This window comes from Morone saxatilis, unplaced genomic scaffold (assembly GCF_004916995.1).
Source record: "Morone saxatilis isolate NCDOM2014 unplaced genomic scaffold, NCSU_SB_2.0 Contig24, whole genome shotgun sequence".
NCBI lineage: Eukaryota > Metazoa > Chordata > Actinopteri > Moronidae > Morone > Morone saxatilis.
In genome coordinates this window covers 9488236-9508275 of record NW_023339807.1, presented here as the reverse complement: position 1 = coordinate 9508275, position 20040 = coordinate 9488236, and the positions used below count along the sequence as shown (strand labels likewise).

The 20040-nt window shown below is 40.6% G+C and overlaps 2 protein-coding genes across 2 annotated transcripts in view; both read left to right on the top strand.

The window, feature by feature from the left end:
- Positions 1-2083: 2083 nt before the first annotated feature.
- Positions 2084-11871, top strand: ice1 (KIAA0947-like (H. sapiens)). The gene is made up of 20 exons (XM_035672831.1): positions 2084-2312; positions 2498-2556; positions 3446-3557; positions 3694-3770; positions 3862-3899; positions 4011-4093; positions 4235-4314; positions 4474-4511; positions 4641-4723; positions 4832-4868; positions 4992-5048; positions 5143-5226; positions 5341-5696; positions 6117-8576; positions 9369-9537; positions 9837-9997; positions 10308-10498; positions 10646-10746; positions 10869-10967; positions 11297-11871. The coding sequence occupies exons 1-20, from the start codon at positions 2223-2225 to the stop codon at positions 11476-11478; spliced, it is 4557 nt and encodes a 1518-aa protein (XP_035528724.1). The 5' UTR covers positions 2084-2222; the 3' UTR covers positions 11479-11871.
- A 729-nt stretch (positions 11872-12600) lies between these two features.
- Positions 12601-20040, top strand: part of LOC118335336 (terminal nucleotidyltransferase 4A-like) — an 8127-nt gene continuing 687 nt past the window's right edge. Inside the window, exons 1-11 of the mRNA XM_035671574.1 lie at positions 12601-13600; positions 14575-14698; positions 16309-16355; positions 17191-17311; positions 17453-17560; positions 17647-17775; positions 18207-18420; positions 18924-19050; positions 19158-19261; positions 19405-19589; positions 19829-19966. Of these exons, the coding sequence (XP_035527467.1) occupies positions 12894-13600; positions 14575-14698; positions 16309-16355; positions 17191-17311; positions 17453-17560; positions 17647-17775; positions 18207-18420; positions 18924-19050; positions 19158-19261; positions 19405-19589; positions 19829-19966 (2004 nt within the window). The 5' untranslated portion in view covers positions 12601-12893. The remainder of the gene's footprint in view (positions 13601-14574; positions 14699-16308; positions 16356-17190; positions 17312-17452; positions 17561-17646; positions 17776-18206; positions 18421-18923; positions 19051-19157; positions 19262-19404; positions 19590-19828; positions 19967-20040) is intronic.

Below are 20040 nucleotides of genomic sequence, written 5' to 3'. Positions count from 1 at the left end.
TGATAATGTTAATAAGGAAGTATCGTACAGTACGATTCGTACTGTACTGTTTTACTGTCATCACTATGGTATGAAAACCTGTGTTAATGTCATATATTATGAATTATAAATGTGTCAACGTGGCTAACTCACAGTGACACATTTGCACATCTGTGATAGACTGGTCAGCAGGTTTCAAACATTCACATCTTGTTTCGGTAATTAGGCTATCAAAATGAAATGATTGGTATTGCTTTATTGACTCAGACTTTTATTTGACAGCAAATGTATTTCCACCTCACTCTGTATAATCTGCAGTTTAACAAAGACAACAAAAGAGGAGAAGAATCCAACCACACAAGAAGAAAGGGATTAAGAGGATGAAGCACTTTTCTTTATACAAAGATAGTGATCCGACAAAGGCTTCCTGTAGATGCAAATCGAGATAAATCTGGCAACATCCAAGGTGTTACCTAACCCATGTCAGGTAACAGAAGAGATTATCTGTCAGAGAGAGACAGGAAGAGAGAAACATGGCCCACACTCCCCTTTCCACTATAAAGAAACTATGCTATCTCTGACTGCATCTGTTTGGAGAGAGTGGGCTCTTTAGCCTTGAGGCTACACTAAGAAGGTTCATCTGAAGTTACAGGGTTATTATCTTTCCATCAGGATGCATTGACAGCAATCCCCCGCCACCTTTAGTTGCTTCCTCTCGGCTATTGGAATCACCAGGTTGGAGACGACCTGCTGCCACAGTAAGCAGTATTTTGAAGCAAAACAAACTTTTCTCAAAAGAAGTCACTATTTATTTATTCTAAAAGCTTTTAAAATTCAGAGATTATAATTCCCTCTGGTGTCAATATGTGTGTGTGTGTGTGTTAGAGAGAGAGAGAGAGAGAGAGATTAGGGACACTGTTATCTGTACAACAGTACCCTCTGCTGACTATACACAGTATATACATTAAACACACAATGCATACATTGAAGCCAAATAATGTATGTTATGCCATAACTTGTTAATATGCTTCTACGTTTTTCAACTTTGAACAATATAATAAGTCCATTAAAGGCCGACTGTGAATGCTACTGTTCTAAATGCAGTTGCAAGAACAATAGCCTACTTTCCACTCATATCTTAAGATGTTTAATTTGAAAGAGAACTTATTATAATTATTATTTTAACTATTCTAATTATCTATTAACTTCCCTATACTCTTTTAATTATTTTTATTATGCATATGATTTACAATTCATGTGGGAGTGATCATTGCAATGATCAATCAGTAGATATGCCACTGAATGTGTGAGAGGAGGGATTACCTAAAATACAATCATAAGGAGTCAGGTAATTCATTCTTACTATATGTTTAAAGGACTTTAAGACGCCCAATTTATTTTTAAATGCTTCAGAAACAGTAGCACTTTAGAAATGTATTCAAAAAAGGGGTGGGGGTAACGGAAAAAACTAAAATACACATGACCAATGACTTATACAACGGTGTAAGACAGGCCTGGCTATAAGAACGAGCTGGTAATATGGATATTACTCAGGGTCACTGTGGTAACCAGATATTCGAGCCACAAAAAGCAAGTTCCCTACCGGAATTAGCGAACCCGGGCCGCGGCGGTGAGGAGCGCCGAATCCTAACCACTAGACCACCAGGGACTGATAAGAGGAAAGAAAATGTAATGAAAAAAATACTACCTACATTCATTCATAAGTGAGCATACTCAACTCGCTGAGGTATACTTTGACGGGTACTATCTATTATCTCAAACCGTAAACATTATAGTGAGTACACACTCTAAAGAAGACGGTTCCACTACCCACAATCCTATTCGTCGGTTCTCTGTATACATGGTGATGGCCGCGCACGCTTTGTATCAGTAACGCCCCCGTAGGCTATAATGAACTGCCTGAAGAAAAATCCGAATGAACGACAACATCATATTTCGATGGACAAAAAAATTAAATATACACGTGAACCCCTGCCTTACTTATACTCAATAGAATGCACACTGTAATTTGAATGTGCTTATAACGTAGAGAGAAATATTTATTTTTAGGTCATTCACGACGGTCCCCATGTTGGGTCCTAGCTTGGGTCCTTGGTCAACGTGGGAGACGCGAAAATGTGAAGTTGTTTTGGGTCGTGTCTGGAATTAGTTTCACCGGGACATGGTGGTCAGTGTGTTTAATATAAAACACAGTCTGTGAGGGGGTCGGAGTCAGTCTTACCATGATGCCAGGAGACAGTCAGTCCAGGACGGTAGCCATTGCCGCGGACGCGACGGTTGGAGACTGTCAGAAGTGCTCTGTTTTGCACCAGGTCAGATCATCATGTTTGTATGACAGAAAGTCTGTTTAGAAGTTGTGTTTCCTCTTAGTGCACCAAATATGAGCAGTCGCCGACGGTTGTAACGCAGTCCATGTGTTTTTATTGTGTCAGTTAAAGGGAAGGTGTTGGTAATTATGAACCCCCCTGTTTGTTTTTGTTTTGTTTCTTCCCCACAGAGCCTGAACGAATATGTGTCGTCATTTCTGGCGCTGAAACAGAAGATAACGGTTTCTGGGTGAGTTTTAATGAATAATAATTGCCATGGTGACGCGAGTCACCATAAAGAAACCATAGTTAGTGTTTCTGTGACATTACGTTGGACACTAGCAATACCGCCGCTGGTCAGTTTACGGCGGACGTCGGGGGCAGCTATCGGGTACAGTATAGCTCGGTTTAATACTAATAGTTTGTGTGTAATTATTCATTTGTTCTCCGACGTTTCTTAACGTATGTGTTGTCTATGTGTCAGTTCAAAGGTTAAAACTAGTGTTCATCCCGTCAAGTCAACTGTGTGATTTTTAATTCTTTTACAAAATATGGTCACACATCGATAGCAATACTATTGTGCGATAAGGGCAATATAATGTATTAGTTAGATTACATTGCACTCCACAGACTGGTGTAAACTACCTGTTTGTTTTGTAACAGTTGTTATTTAACGGTAGTTGTCAGTTAGAGGATTGTTATTGATTCCTTGACAGCTCCAAAAGACCCAAAGATATGAAAGTGTTTTTCTATCCTCATCATACAATTTCATATTGGAATCAATGGAAGGAAGAAACTCTGATCTGTTTTTGTGTTTTCTGAATGATTGAATCTATCTTTAAGAAAGTGTTTCACAAAGGAAATTGACTTTTGCTTTTGAAAAAGTGTGACTCTATACTACTTACTTAAAGGATCTCAATAATTGTAGATGCCTTGTCAAATGGTGTGAGTATGAATGTATATTGATTGTTTTATGCTAAAACATGACAGATGTATCCTTTAAAAAACAATTATCAACCAACAGTATTGGCGCAAATGCACGTGTCAGGACATAGTTGCTTTATAAAGAATAAAATGCACGCAGATATTCTTTGATTTTGGCTGGATTTTCATTCATGTTTCCAACATGTTTTATACAGTGACTCAATCAGGCTTCAACAGCAGCTGGAAGAGCTCCAATTCAGACTGGTTACTCTGGAGAAAAAGACAGCCGATTATGAATCTGTGCAAGCTGAACTGGAAGAAAAGAAGGTAGACCTCTCTCTGTACAATTCAAATATTCCTCCTGATGCTGATAAAGTACGTTGTCTCTTAATAGCAGTGCTACAACACAAAATCTGACCATACCTGAATACATTTTACCAACTATTTTCCTAACATTTTATAGGGTGCTTTGAAAGCCTATGGACAGATGTCTGAAGAGATGGAGAAACTGAAGCAAGAAAACAGCAAGACACTGTCAGAGTAAGAAATAATTGTCATAACTATGATAAAGATATTATAATGGTATTGTGTTTGTGGTAAAAAGGTAACCAGTATTTTACATATCTCTCAGGAATAAGAAGCTTGAAGACCAGCTGAAGGATGTGAAAGGTACTTTGCACTAACATGCTGTAACTTTTACCAGTGAGGAGTTGCATAATTTGTTTAAAAAGACTTTAATGTGTCCCTGACTTTTTGATAAATGTTCTTTCAAACTCCTAGAACTTACGGAAACACAAACACTTGAAAATGCACAGCTGAAGAGGGAAAAGACAGTGGTAGAAAATAATCTGCTGGAAACACAGGTAAGGAAAAAAGGTGCTCTCCAAATACACTTGATTCATTTGAATTTGCTGTAATCAAATAACTGGCAATGAATGGACCATTGTTTTTAGGAGCATCCAAATATCTGATCAAGTAATCTTTGTTTATTTTTACCTTCTCAGACATCGTTGAAGAAATCTCAGGCACAAGCAGATCAAGTCGAAAAATTGATAGAGGAGAACAACGCCAAGACAACAAGCATGTAAGTTCTTACACTTTAGAGATGTGATTTCTTAAATTGGACTTAGTACTTATTAAGTGTCATGTCTGTGTCTCTCTCAGTGTCTTTTTGACTGGTTTGTTTGTGAGAAAGTCGTTTAAAACAAATTGTGCGGCTTCATGTTGTTTTTCTCATTAACAGAAAGGATAACCTTGAAAATAAAGTGAGACTTCTCGAAGGTTGGTAAAAAAAATGTTATTTCACTGCGTATAAATAATTATTTTATATTCATAAGCATGTCTTCAATCTGTCTGTTATATGGTTATCTGGTTATCTCTTAGTCATACGTATTTTTGTCCTTATTTCAGATGAAGTTTGCAAACAAAATCATCAAATATCCCAACTGACCAAAGAGAAGATCCTGCTAGACAGAAATATTCATGATCTCCAGGTACAGTAATTATCTGTATATAGTTAAAGTTGGTGCAATTATTTTTTAATACTACTTTAGTACCTTAAATTGACTTTTCTTTTTTGTACAATTTCAATTCATTTGCAGATGAGATTGATGAAACTGGAAAGAGAAAGGAATAAAGGTAAACAAGCAATAGCTTCATTTACAAACAGTTTTTTTCCAAAAACAGCAGCATCTTTTTTTAACTTAAATAAATATATTATTTCACATAAATTGAAACACTATCTGAATTATTTTTCAACAGAATATAGGAGCACATCAACTCAAGCTAGTGTACCGGAGGAGCCTAAAGTTGACAAAGGTATGCAGATGGCTTCACTTATTGATTGACAAACTCATCACATGCATTAATCCTAAAAGCAGATTGTTGTAATTGTACTTTTTCCGTTTTTCAGAAAAGGTCCGGATGCTGCTAGAAAATTTGTGGTCATGTGTAGAACTCCCGCAGCAGCACACTGCAAATCTGTTGCACTTACCTGGTGAGCCATCATTAAGCTCTGTTGTATCGATGGTTTTTCAACTTTGTTTGTATTTCTTCCACCATTTTGCCCTTCTACATGTGTGCAATCCTCTCTTTTATTCTCTTATTTCAGAGTCAAGTTCCAAGCAAGTTCTGACCTCCTCACCACAAAACAGACTGCACTCTCATCCGAGTGACACACCTCTTGTTTCCCGCAAGATCCATGGATCCCACAGTTACCCCATGCAGACAAAAGCCACTTACACACAATTAAAACTTTCTCCTATTCGGCGGAAAGCCATCAAGTATCAAGAACGTTTGCAGTCAGCAAGTGCCAAGGAGGGAACTCCCAAAAAGAGCAAGCGATTGTCCAAGGAACACAAAACTGAAGAGTCATCTACGGACTTGGGCAGCTCTGAAGTACCTGTTGAGGAGATAATGGCATTGTTCAAACCAATGCCTCCCTGTATATCACCACTGCCAGCTTTGGTAAGCTTAATTATCTTCCTTAATTAAGCTTTATGTTTTTACATTACTGACTAATGTGCAGTTTCACCTGTTTTATTTATGATATTAAGATGCAGAAGTCGCAGAAGATAGAATGTAAGATAATTTTCCAGTGTGTGTGTTTGTGTCACCCATAGTTTACGCTAAAATATTTCAAAACTTTCTCTTAGTATTTTTGAAGTATTTTCTGAAGAAATCAAGACTTGACAAAAATACTGTTTGGATATCATTATGAACTAAATTATTATCAACAGAAACACCCAAAACAAAGATTTCTCTTTGTAACTCTACATTTTTAATTATGTTTGTGATGTTTTGTTTATGATTGGTGTTAAAAGTTTGTCATACCACAGCTTATCTTATTGCAAATCACATCCTTGTTTTCTTCTGTCTGTCTGTCAGGACACATCGATGGAATCTATGGAGACAGATGATGGAGAAAAGGAAAACCATCCCAAGTCCTCGGCTGACTCGGTTCCTCTTCAGCAAGAGTCCTTACTCATCACAACATCAGTGTCAAGCCACTGTCCAAAACCTTCTGTAGTACCAACAGAGGAGACTGTGGACTTGCCTGTGGTCACAACACAGGAAGTGGAACACATTTCCAACAAAACAAACTCCAAAGACTTGGAACATAGTGAGTTGAGTAGCATTACTGAAATGAAGGACCAAAACTCTACAGATGGTGAAGAAATGCATCTTGACAAAGACATCGAGCAGGAGCCAACTGTACATTCATTATCATCATCTTTTTCTTCCGCATCAGACATAACCATTTTGGTTGAGGTTGTGTCATTAACTGCTGAAAGTCAAGAGCCATCCTGCAGCGTTAACCCCAACAGCATCTGTGATACTGGAATTGCTTCAGGAATGGCGAAGGAAAATCACTCAGAGACTGTTACAAAGATCGACGTGGACACAAGCCCTTGTGATACTGGTGACAATACAGTTACTCCTGATGGTGGAGAGTCACCCAGAAGAAGTGATACAGCTGTAAACTCTGAGGAAGCAGGAGATATGGAGATAGTTCCTTCCTCTGCTACTTCCTCAACATTTGTTGACTCTGTGAGAAACACTGATATTACAAATACAGAAAATGGTTCAGAAGTGAGAAAAAGTCAAGATGCCGCAGTCTTTGAGCCCCTGGAGAATCAGGGGTGCCTTGGCGAGGACACAGACATGCCAGAAGAGAGTCCCTGTTTGACAAACAGCAGTAACAGCATAAGCTGTGTCTCAAATGAAAATGTTGAAGAGAGGCCTGAAAATGATGCATCTATAAAAGGTCTTGGGGAGGAAAATGTAAATGAAGCACAAAGAACTGAAGGAATTGATGTAACGCCCTCTCCGTCAAAGGATGCTGACAGAACTCCTTCTTCACTGTTGAAGATGGAAGATGACGAGTTCCATGCTGACCGGGAATCTGGTCAAGAAAATGTTGTAACTCCTTCAAAAAAGGATTCTGACATAGAGCCACTGAGCAGTGAAATATTACCAGACTGTGGGCCTTCCCCCTCTGACTCCCAAGAGACACAGACTGTTAACTGTGAGTCATCGAAAGAAAATACACATTCTCTCTGCAGGACGTTGAGTCCTTCGGAAACTCACCCAAATCCAGAAAAATGTAATGTCAGTGATAGCAGTGAACTCATTTCAACAAACGAAATACCTCTACTGCCTGTACCCAATCTGGGGCAAGAAGGTGTCACTGAAAAGGCTCCTGTCCAGGACTTGCCTGATAAAAGCACAGATGCAAGTAACCATAAATTGAGCAAATGTATGTTGGGCACTGCTAGTCCTACTACCTCATCAAAGAAGACTGCTGTTGCCACAAATGGACATAAGTGTACAAACGTGCTTGAAAAAGAGAGCCCACATATGGTCAGAGAGGAGGAACCTAGCCTAGAGGCAGGTTTAACAACAGCTCAACCACCAGAATCCTTAGGCCAAGTTCGCTCTGAAATGGGCCCTCCACTTCCTAGTCTCCTAACCCCTCTGAGCACGCCTACAAAGGTGGGCAAATCTATCAATCCAAGGCAGGCTATTGAGAGGCTGTCATTTCCCTCTCCCATGGATCGATTGGCTTCGCCTACCACTCCCGTCCAGGCCCAGTTGATGCCCAACGGTCACCGGCTGAGTTCGTCATCTCTGAACAGCCCTCTCCCTCCAAACGGAGTCCCCTCATCACCACTTCAGTTCGGCTGTGCCACTCCGAAGCACGCTGTGCCGGTCCCAGGTCGCCTCCCCTTGTCAGCAATGAATTCTTCCCCGTCGTCTTCCTCCAGTCCATCTCAGGAAAACTCCATGAGGATTCTGGACACCATGTACCCAGAGCTCTCTGCCCACGCCCGGACTCTGAGCATCCTCAGGGGGAATGTCAGCCTCAGCATTTACTCATCAGAGAGTGGAACATTACCCACAACGGCAGTCAGTCAGATGTCTGGCTTCAAAACTATTAATTCCACTTCAACGGCCTTCACCAAGACAGAGATGAGAGGAGAAAAAAGACAGTCAATCAGTCTGCCTCAGCCTAGAAACCGCAAATGCCTCAGGCTGGATAATGTCTCTCCTACTATCAGTCACAAGCATATGCCTTCATCTCCATCAAACAGTGGAGAGCAGACCACCTCACCCCAGACTCTGAGGCTCAAACACCTCACAAATGAGGCAGCCTCCCCGTCCCTGGATGGTGGAGAACCTGCTGATCAAAATCTAATAGTTACCTACTTAAAGAAAATAGAAAACCAGTGTTTTGATCTGTTGCCTGTGATTCAGAGCCACCTGTATGTTGGTAACCTGCCCCAGAAGCCCGTCTTGAGAGACGAGGAGAAGGAGGTTATTTCTGAGATCTTCCAAAGCCGCTTGGTGAGTACACTGGTTTATTGGACATTCATCTGCTGACTTCATTGTGACCCACTGGTCATTTTGCATTGTTTTTACAATGTAAAGCAACAGTATATTCTTCAGAGGAACGAGCATTTTCAAGTGATCTTTACAAAGTTATTTGGTACACAGCTGATTACTCTACTACATATTTGGGGTGTTAACTTAAACACAGCTCCTGGGTGTCTGTCCAAAATTCCATTGAATGATTCTTATTTAAATTATGATATCGAGGATCAATTTCTATTCCCCAGCAGTCAGTATCCCTAGAAGTTAAGGAGAAAAGAGATCTTAACAGGCAGGCTTGTTGTTGTGCACTGGTTGCTACCCAGGTTGAAAGATTTGTAGCACAGGCCACAAAACTAAGTATAAAAAAGTATAAAACGTATGTTACCATCACTAAAACAACCACAATTAATGCAGTTCATCATTTAAACAAGCATGTGACTGGCAAAGGACAATTAGTGTTGCATACAGGGCATGCAAAATGAAGATTTTTTTTCAGTCGAACATTTACTTTATTTGCCCATAATAGTAAATTGCAGGGACATAAATAATAGGGTCAAATCAGAACAGGACTGGAATTGATTTATAATTTTAAAAAAGAGCAGCAACAGTTAAGAAAAAAGAGACCCTTATATCGGTAAGTACATCCTTAAAGCAAGCAAGTGGTTCTTGTGTAGCCTCCTGATATAAAGAAAAATGCCTGACAATACCTCATAGGATGTGTGAACCTATGTGCATGTTTTCTCACGTCCTCCTCACTCTCCTCAGTTTAAGGCAGATGATATGATTTTGGCCATCCTGAACAAACTGAAAGCAGAGAAAAAAGACCTCAGTGGAAACTACATGCAGGCCCTCTGCAGAGTCTACACGGGGGTCTGTAGACAGAAGAGAGACTGGGAGAAGGCTCACATCCTGGCCTACAGCATTCTCACAGAAGGTTAGCAATTTGTGACATGATTTCTCTCTTTAACCCCCTTGATACACCTGCATAGGCATTTTAACTTATTGTGGCAAATAAAGACCTTTCTCTTCATTTTAACTAGATGCACATGGATTTTCATTCATAGCCATTGTACTCTTATTGCAAGTCAAATTCAGTTTCTGTGTGTGCGTTAGACTTTTTACTAGAACCAATTGAACATTGTAAATACTGCCATCTGTGTGCCACCTTAGGCACCACATAAGCTCAAATTTGACCAACACTTTTTCTTTCTCATCATTTCTTCCCTGCCGCAGACTTCCCAGACTCTGCTAAGCTGATTTTGTTCATGGTGACAACATGGCCCAATGTTCTCTCTCACAGTAGTTCTCTGTGCCAGGCAATACACGCTGTCACCAAACTGAAAGCACAAGAAAACCTCCTCAGCTGCCTTTCAGCATTCCTTGGTTGGGAGAAGGTGAAGTATTTGTAGAGCTGGGATTCTACATTTGTCATGTTGCATATCTTATTTTACTTAAATCTAGCTTGGCTGGCATGTATCCTGAGTGGCTGATGAAAATATTGCCATTTAGTTCATTAACTTAGAATTGCTGACACCTTTAAAGGCATTTTTGTATTATACACCATTTGATTTCTAACCTGTGACCTGTGATTTTCAGGTCATTGTCTTTATCACATCATCTCGTCTTAACCAGCTTTCCCTTTTGTATCTTCTCAAATGAAGTAGATTGAGCCCTCTCAAACCTGATCTCCCCGTATCTCTGCAGAGTCCTCCCTGTGACATTGACAAGCTGATCACCAGAACACTGTCCGACATTCGGTCCGGGTTAAACCTGTCTTTCACTAAACACAGCCGGCACGGGGACGACCTGGGGGCTGAGGCTTGGGAACATGTCTTCACACTGCACCTCCTTTGTACACACAAGAAGTGGAAGTGGACCTATGAAAATGTATTGGGGTATGTTCGTTTTTCTGAACCTAGTGTGTTAAATGATGTAATTGAATTCACAGTTGCCTTCCAAACTAAATATAAATTTGGTAAAAAGGATGTGAAACTCACTTAAAGAAGTTATCCTGTGCTAATCTGTTTATTTCACTTTGACAGCAAGGAGTTGTGGCCATTAATGAACACTTGGGTGACACAGCCCAGAGATCAACAAGCACCCGTCTCAGATGTGACCGTGGCCACTGTGCTCCGACTCATAGGTCAGTTCTTTTGTTAATTTACTGTTTTTTTTAACTTGTATCAACCATAACCTGAAGTGACATGTAATTCAATAATCGCTAGAGGACAGTTAAGAATGTCATTGTCTTTTTGTTTTAAATAGGACGCCTCGGTCAACTGGGAATCAAAGAGAGGTGTGCTTCCTCTGTGGTAACTGTCGCCAACGTCATCAACACGTTTGGTAGGCATGGACATACTGAAGGTATGAAATATGAGAAACCTCGGTGAATACCAAATGATTGAGTTTGGCTGTAACTAGTACACAGCCTTTATTGTGTGCTGAGAGTGCTGCCAGTTTCCCCCACACCTGCCATTCATTCATCATTTTTTCTGAAACACAAATCTGATGTTTATCTTTTTTCACGTGTGTATTTCAGCAGATTCTAGTATGTCTCAACCTGGCATGTTAAAGTATATTATCGTCATTATTGTGCCAAATAAATAAATATAATATAATGATATAAATACAATGCTGTGAAAAAGCAGATGTATTTGCGTTAAGAATTCTAATCTTGTGTCTTCTCTCCGTAGGTGTGCCATGGGAGGTGCAGTTAGCAGCCATCTACTGCATGTACGAACTGTCTCCCTGTAATCCCAAACAAGCCCTGGATGCCCTGGCAGGATGGAGAGGAGAAACTTCTCAGGGCGTCCCTCCCGCTGTTACCAGCTGCATTAACCAGTTAGCCTCTGTCTGCAGACAGGTCAAGAGCTGATAGAGACGCACATGTTGTACAAATCCACAATGACATATGCATGTCGCTCTGCACCTATTTTAAAGATTCAGGGTGTCTGGAAGTCCACTATAAACTTTGCTTAGTTTTTATGTGGACTTCTACTTTAAAATACACGTCTAATTTAGTTGCTAATGTTTCCTTTTTATGTTCGAGACACGGTTTTTAACTGTAACACCCTGTCATAAATGTACTGGCATAACTCCCTGCTTTTTTTTGTTGCTATCCTCAGGTAATGCTATACATGTACATGTGTGTTCTGCTGGTGCTGCTGTAAGTGTTTGTAAATATGAGGTATCTGTTTGTATTGATGAAAATAGTTTAAAGTCTCAGAGGTTATTTAATTTTTTCAAATTAAAAAATGTAGTCAAATGATGTCGGTTTCTCTCCTCACTTGCCTCAATGCAAACAAATACCCCGCCATGACATTGCCCTCTGGTCCACATACTGACCCGATACGCGTCGTTTAGCTCTATAACAATAAGTCATTTCAAAATATAGATTTCTTTAAAAGCACACAGCTGTTTGATGCCTTGCGGCTCCCAGTCATTTGCCACAACGTTAATTAAATTGGTGATAAAGGCGGCGATTAATTATCTAGCTAAATTACTACAACTATCACGTCTTATCGGTTTTATCCTGCCCGGTCCGACCTGTGTGAAGTAGTGAAACACTACCTAGAAACGCTATACATATCCGGGACTAGCCTTCAAAATAAAAGCCCACGCCACATCCATGTCAAGCGAAGGTTTATCTTTTATATTAGTGAACTGTATAATTACATAAAGAGGCCAAATCCCAAATAAAACGGTTCTATGCGAGTTTTAGATTTTAATTTGAAACAAATCCTCAAACTAGGAGAATGCACTTCTTTTTAACAAACCATCAATAAAGTGAACGGATATGTTTAATGTAGTTATATTAGGATATATGGAAAGGACTTGTCTCAATGTTTATTGTTTGTTAACATCCCTTAAGACACATTGAGACGTGCAGGGTGTGAAATATACGACAAAATATTGATATGTTTCGAACAGTGTCGCTATATTTGTCTAAGTATTGTCTGTAGTGCGTTGATTCGTGTGACCTTCCGGCGTGTGTGGTGAACTTGACGCAGCTCTCGGTCCTGAGGGGTGTGTTCAAAGATTTAAATCCCTCGGACATGCGTAGACGCTGATCCGTGCTGCTGGGTGCGCCATATTGGCTGACTGACATGGGGAGTGGAGTTGGGCAAACCGCTTGAAAAACCAAACCAGTTTCCAGACATGAAGCACTTCGAGGATAACAAGTAAATCGACGCGGTAGCATTTATTTGCTCCCTGGGTTGCATCGTGTTGTATCTGCCAAATTGCACGCCATTTTCCCGTGAAGAGGTTCTCCGTAAAAACTCGACTCCAATGGATCCCAGGACCGCTTGGATCCAGCCGGAGCAGAAGGGACCTGCCAATTCCCTGTGGATGCACATTTGGGAAACCTCTCAGGGATTTGGAGCAAACTCCGGCATCGACAACCACCTTCACCACCAACGCGACTTTGCAGCTCTAAATGCCAACTCCACGGACTCAAACGGCGAGTATTGCAAAAATGTAGCACCGCCACCGGGGGTTGTGTTTGGAAAACTGCCTAAGCGAGACGGCGGCGGCGGCGGCGGAGAGAGGGGAAGTGTCCGGAGGAAGGGCTCGTTGTCGCCGTCCTCCTCCTCCCTGGACTCGGAGGCCGAGAGCTCCTCGCCCTCCGGCTCTTCTCTGCAAATCGACAATTTGAACGTCGCAGAAGAGACCAGCCGGTTTTTACACTACGGCGAGCACGAGTTGAACGAGAACAATCTCAGACGGCAACATCCCCCTCCGCCTTTCCACACTGTTCAGCAACACTGTCGCAGCATGCAACAATCCTTCGGCCACACCCCCGCCGGGATGAGAAATCAGCATGGGAACAAGCACCACCACTATCAGACACATTCATCCGGCCGCAGGAGGCATCTGAACCGAGCGAACACTTTCCACGGCATCAACCCGCTCCTGACCTACGGCTGCAATGGACACTATGTCGACTCCTCTTGCAGCCTGTGGAAAACCAGACGGTACAGCCCGGGCATTAACGGGTAAGGAGATGTATGGAGGGATTCATTGAAGGGTTCACCAGGTGCTCCAACTCAATGAGCAGTGGCTAATGTACAGCGGTTTATGAAATAGTGAAAGTATTCAGTACAATATTCACAATTGTGCTCTTTCTCTCTCCACACACTGTGATGTAAATGTGTATCTTGTTCTCAACAAGTCACTTAAAACGGTTAAAATGATGAGTTGTGCTCCCTCAAACCAAACTGTGGATGTAGCTCATTAATTTAATGTGCATGTCAGTGATGCGTTGTTGTTCTTTTTGCCGATGTATGTGTTTTGCAAAACACTTGAGTTAACTTAAAGATCCCCTCCAGACATGCATCAAGACACTATACAAATGATCTGCTTGAAACAATGATGTGTTTTATGATGTTTGTTTCCCCACAAAAAAATAGAAGTTCCACATGAAAGTCATGTTTAAAAAGGATCTACTCCTTCTACCTCATTAAAATCCAGAATCTATGAATATGCACGTTTTCTTCGACGCTCAAGCGTTCCTGCTGGACACGAGATGTCTCCTACTTCACTGTAAATTCTGAGGGTATGTGCACTGAGGGCTTTAAGTTTGTGTCACACTCTTATAAGTTGTGTAGGGACCAGGGTTGACTTCCAAACAATTTGTGATGTCATAGATCATGCTTGTAAGCCCTGCCCCTTTTTTAAAAAAGATCAGATTTTCAATGAGCCCAGAGAAACTTTGTACATTCAGCAGATGAGCGGCAAAACATCCTCCTGGTGTCAAACTGTGCACTGGCATTATTGTGCAGTGACGCTCAAACATCCAACTATAGGAAAAAACAATTTTAATGGAGGGGGACTTTAAGTTTCTGTGCACACAGATGTATTTGATTCCCAAATTTATTTTTGACAGTTTTTTCCCCAGTGCTATAGCCTTTCCCCTTCTCCTATATCAGTCCATGATCCCGGGTGTCTTGTTGTCCTTGACTCCATACAGTCTTCATGAAGAAATTGTGGACTTCTTCAACTTCATGTCACCGCGACCAGAGGAGGAGGCCATGAGACGAGATGTCGTGAACAGGATAGAAAGCGTCATCAAGGACTTGTGGCCCACAGCACGGGTGAGTGTCAGTAGGAGATCTGTGTGTGCCTGTGCAGAGGCCTGGAGAGGTAACTCAAACCGGGTAGTCTGTCTGTGGGAGAAGTACTCCACTCTGGACCGCACAGTATGGAGAGAGCCGGGGGATTCAGACACTTTTGAGGCTAATAATGTCATAAGTTAATGAGTTTGAAATAGGTCTGTGTTGATACGGTGTCGGAGAGGTCTGGTCACTTTAAAGTTGGATGTAATTGGTGGTGTTGTTGTGAACTGCTTTATGTTGATATGTGGCGTTTACTCTCCATTAAATACACGAGGGAGACAGAATATTACCACGGAGTTGAATCACTTCTTCTCTGGTTATTTAATCATACACACATTCTTTTGATTTGCAGGTTTTGTAATTTATGTAACGTTGGTTTTTAATATGGCATTTTATTTCTTTTGACTTTTGTTTATTGGTCTGCGAATTACTTTGCAAAGCTGTCGTGCATTGTGTTAATCAATGTTACTGTCTCATATACTCAGCTGTCTGGAAGTTTACTGCACTTTGTGTATCCTGTTTGGCCACGCTGTAGTCAGTCAACAGCCTAGTTTACACTGCACGTCCAGAGTTGGCCAGATGTAATAATTATTCATGTCACTTGCATTCCCAAAGTAACATTAGTGAATTATTTTCCATTGTGTGTTGCCAGCAGAATGTAAGATGGTGTACTTTCTAACGAGTAGCATCTTGTTGTTAACATTATAAACATTGGAGCTAACCCAGGCCCAGAGAAGTCCCAGCGGACCTTACTGTGGACTTTAAAGACCGTATGTTTGTTACTATTTCAAGCTGTGGCAGTAAGAATGTTTCATTTTTCTAGTGGACTTTGGTCCCTAACCAGAAAGTAAAGATGTTTAACATTAAAGTGGACAAAGACCACAGTCAGTAATAATATCTAATGCAGAAATAACACTGCCCGTGTTCCTCACAAATATTTAAACATCTATTTAAACTAACTACACCTATTTGACCTGACTTTAAACTAACATGTACAGAATTAAACTCTACAGAGACACACACCTATCCAAACTATGACTGACCTCGACAAAGTCAATTTTACATAATATTCAATGTGACATACAAATATATATGTAATTCATTTTTTACCATGTTAACCTATAGTTTTGGATTGTTATGAGAACTATTTAGCTGGGTAAGGCTTCATTAGCCCAGTAACGCCTACTCAAGCTTTTTGATGGTTACTAACAAGCAAGGAAGACCTGCTTTTTTTTCTTTTTTTTTTTCATTGGGCTAATCAGAATTAATTAGCTTTATTATTATTATTATTATTATTATTATTATTATGCATATCAAGTTAATCTGTACAGGTCACAGGCATGGTTAGCCTTAAAGTTTCACAAAAACTGTAGCATGAAAGGATAAATGAACACTTCTTAAAACACTTTGTTAGGCTACTTTCTGTTCCCTCCTGACCTGTTGCCTTGGTATAAGAAAGCACAGACACACACCAGGCAGGAAACAGCCCAGAAAGGTCAAACTAGCTAAGACATGGTGCTGGTTACAATGATGTGATGACTTGAATCAAGCCTTGTTGGTTGATCATTCATTTGTCCTATGCTCTGCAGGTGGAGATATTTGGCAGCTTCAGCACAGGACTGTATCTTCCATCGAGGTAATATATTTGTTTGTGTATCTTTCTTGTACACTCTGATCTTTTTAGATGGGCCTCTTCTGTCTCACCAACATGCAAATTGTTAAGAAGCAGCAACACTATTTTTGATAGGGTATGTTCAGTTTTGTCATAGGGCTTCAGTAATATACCATACAGTTTACCGTTCAGTAGCAAAACTACAACCATATTGCATTTAATGGAAAATAACCTTGACATGTGCTCTCATGGTGTTTGTTTGTACAGTATATTTCTCAAGGCACTGTTGAGGATTACTGGCTTCTAGAGCTGAGGGATGTTGAGGGGGAAGTTGACATTTCAACATACTTGTTGAAATAATTGTACTTGTTTATTTGTTCGACAGCTTCATTTGGAAAGAATTTATCAGTCTAGCAGTAATCATGGTGATTTTGTTTTGTAGGAAAGTGAGGCATCTGTTTAATGCTGACTGCTTCTTGCTAAATTAATTCATCCAAGTATTTTGTGTAATTACACAATATTTTAGAGGGCATTGTACACTGAGAGATGGTCAAGAACCTTTGGTTCAGTTGAAGAGACAAACAAGTTACTTCACTAACCCACAGTTATAATTAGGAAGTTCTTCTTTTTGATTTTGTTGTATTTGACAGGCTGAACTCACACTCACGCACACAAACACACACCCTCACCACATCTCTCTCACAGTAGAAAAACAGCATTGTGAACTTTCCCAAAGACCTGAATTAGTTTAATTCAAAATAGGCCCCTAATGCTGTGCTTTCACATCACTGTGCACTTCTCGACAGAATACTTAAGAAATAAACTAAAGGTACAAAGTACTTTGTGCTTTTGTTCTTAGTGACATTGACCTGGTGGTGTTTGGAAAGTGGGACCATCCCCCACTACAGGAACTGGAACAAGCCCTGAAGAAACACAATGTGGCTGGCCCATATCCTATCAAGGTCCTCGACAAAGCTACAGTAAGTCACCACGTGCTGAGTGTCTTTTTACTCTGGGGACCCACAGAGTTGAAAAACTATAACTTTAACAATAGAGGTTGTGTCAGTTGGCTAGTCATAAATCTTGAGTCATGCAATGTTTGCTATCTGACCTGTCCTCAGGTGCCAATCATCAAGCTCACTGATCACGAAACGGAGCTGAAAGTGGACATCAGCTTCAATGTAGAGACCGCTGTTAAAGCAGCACAGTTCATCAAAAGCTATCTTAAGGTAAGCCTTTTAATATTTTACATTTTCAACAAAAATGTGGCCTTTTTGGGTTGTTTCTAATGTCCATCTTTCTTTCTTTCTGGTAGAAGTACACTGTGCTGCCACCCCTGATTTTTGTCCTGAAGCAGTTCTTACTGCAGAGGGATCTGAATGAAGTCTTCACTGGAGGAATCAGCTCTTACAGCCTTATACTAATGGCCATCAGCTTTCTGCAGGTACACATTTGTACTCTATGCATGTGACAGCTATAATGAATTCTTCCCTGTCTATTTAAAACACTGCACATTTTGTAATCGCAAAATCAACTCGAAAAGCTCTCCATTTTGGCATGATGCTACACCGCTGCCTCAAAATTGACACAAGATGAGTGGACAGTCTTGCATGATGCAAGTTTGTACATTTGTAAGTCAGTATTTATGTAAAAACTCAGTATCTGAATGAATTACACTGAATGTTAATACCCTACTAGTGGATCAGCTGAAGCTAAAGAGTTCAGTGTGATAGAAGTAGATCACAAAATGAATGTTTAGTGTTACTTGATATACTCAAATATTACACAAGTTAAATATTTTCTATCAGGAAACTTACTGGCTGGAGTTGGTTACAAAGTGTAGGTAATGAGTGTTCCTTGTCCTGTTAACCAAAGTTACACCCTCGGATCGACACGCGGCGTACTAACATCAACTTGGGCATCCTGCTGATCGAGTTCTTTGAGCTGTATGGCCGTGATTTCAACTACATGAGGACTGGCATCAGGGTGAAGAATGGAGGGGCTTACCTGTCTAAGGAGGACATGCTCAAAGCCATGGGGAATGGAAACAGGCCATCCATGCTCTGCATTGAAGATCCAATACAGCCAGGTCAGCTTGGGACCACATATCTAGTTGCAGGGTTGGGAGGGTTGCAGAGTGGTGGTGTGAGACTCTCAAAATGTTTTAATGTGTGCACATAATAATCCCAATTTTTACAAAACTGTAATCTCATTAAATGTGTTGGTTTTTTTTTCTGTAATTGATTACAGTAACCGTTTTCCATTACTCCCCTAGCCTGCGTAGTGCCATTGTGTCATGTATGTTATGTTTGTGAAAGGAATTATACCTTATGTTTTTTTTTTTTTGTTGTTGTTTTTTTTTTTTAGGTCTTTCAATCACTTCATCTTGACTGCATTTTAATTTCTACTCACTGACGTCCTTGTGATTTTTGTTTGACTTAGAAATCCTGGCCTAGGATAGGATCAGACTCTTTAGTGCTGTTAAACATTTTACTGTTAGTTATATACCCAGATTGTACTATAAAATGCATTTTAGAAAGCTGTTCTTGTTTTTAATCCCTCTATTATTTTTTACTTTTGTGATCTCCACAGGGAATGACGTGGGCAGGAGTTCATATGGCGTCCTGCAAGTCAAGCAGGTGTTTGACTTTGCTTACATGGTGCTGAGTCACGGTGTGTCTCCTCTTGCACGTGCTTACCCCAACAAAGAGTATGACAGGTTGGCTTCTTAATTAAATCATCTCTTGAGTTTTGTAGTAGTTTTTCTCAGCAGCTAGTTTAAGTTTGACCCGACTGCATTATGGACTGTACCTCTTTGTGTTACAGTACTTTAGGACGCATCATCAAAGTCAGCCCGGAGGTTTTGGCCTACAGGGACTGGACAATCAAAAAGTGGGGAGCCAAGCAGTATGCCAAGCTGGAGAACCATGGTAACTTTAGGGCAACCTTGGGTTCGCATCTATTTTTTTTTTTAACATTTAGACTCCAGAAAAGTGACAATGTTGTCCCTCCTTAGATATTTGGTGAATATGCCCAATGCTGGTGTCAACAGTTGAATTCTATTTGGTCCTAGATGTAGAGACCTGTGAGCAAGACCTTGCCAGGCTGATGCTGGTGTCTGTGGAGGATCAGAGAGACACTTCCTCCCCTCTCAGTGCTGACTCCCCCTCACCTTCTCCAGTCTTCCTCCCCAGCCCTCAACACCATTCGTCATCATCAGCATGCTCGCTCTCCTCCTCCTCCTCCGGAAGTGACATAGTAAGGTCAAAGGATATTTGGTCTATTCAGATATGATCAGTGAATCATTAGTTCACATGTTGTTAAACTCTTACCCGTGTGTTTTCATGCATTCATTGAAGACCATTGTCAGAATAATGTGATCACAGCAACTATGAAAATCTTTTTATTTTTTATTTTTTGTCTTTATTTGTCCATAGTTCATCTAGGTTTTTTTCTTGTATGTGCAACTTAGTTAAACCTTGTACGTCTTTTTCCAGGAGTCTGATTCTCCCCCAAGCAGTAATGCTGCTATACAACTACACCCCCTCACACTGGCCTCAGTCCATTCAGTAGTCCAGATGGCTACTCATCCAAGGGCCACACATCCAGGGGCATTTATCCACACCACGCCTCAGGTTGGTTTTACTTTTGACTTGCAAAAAAATATTTTCTCAGTTCAGCCAGTGTAAAATATATATATATATTTTTT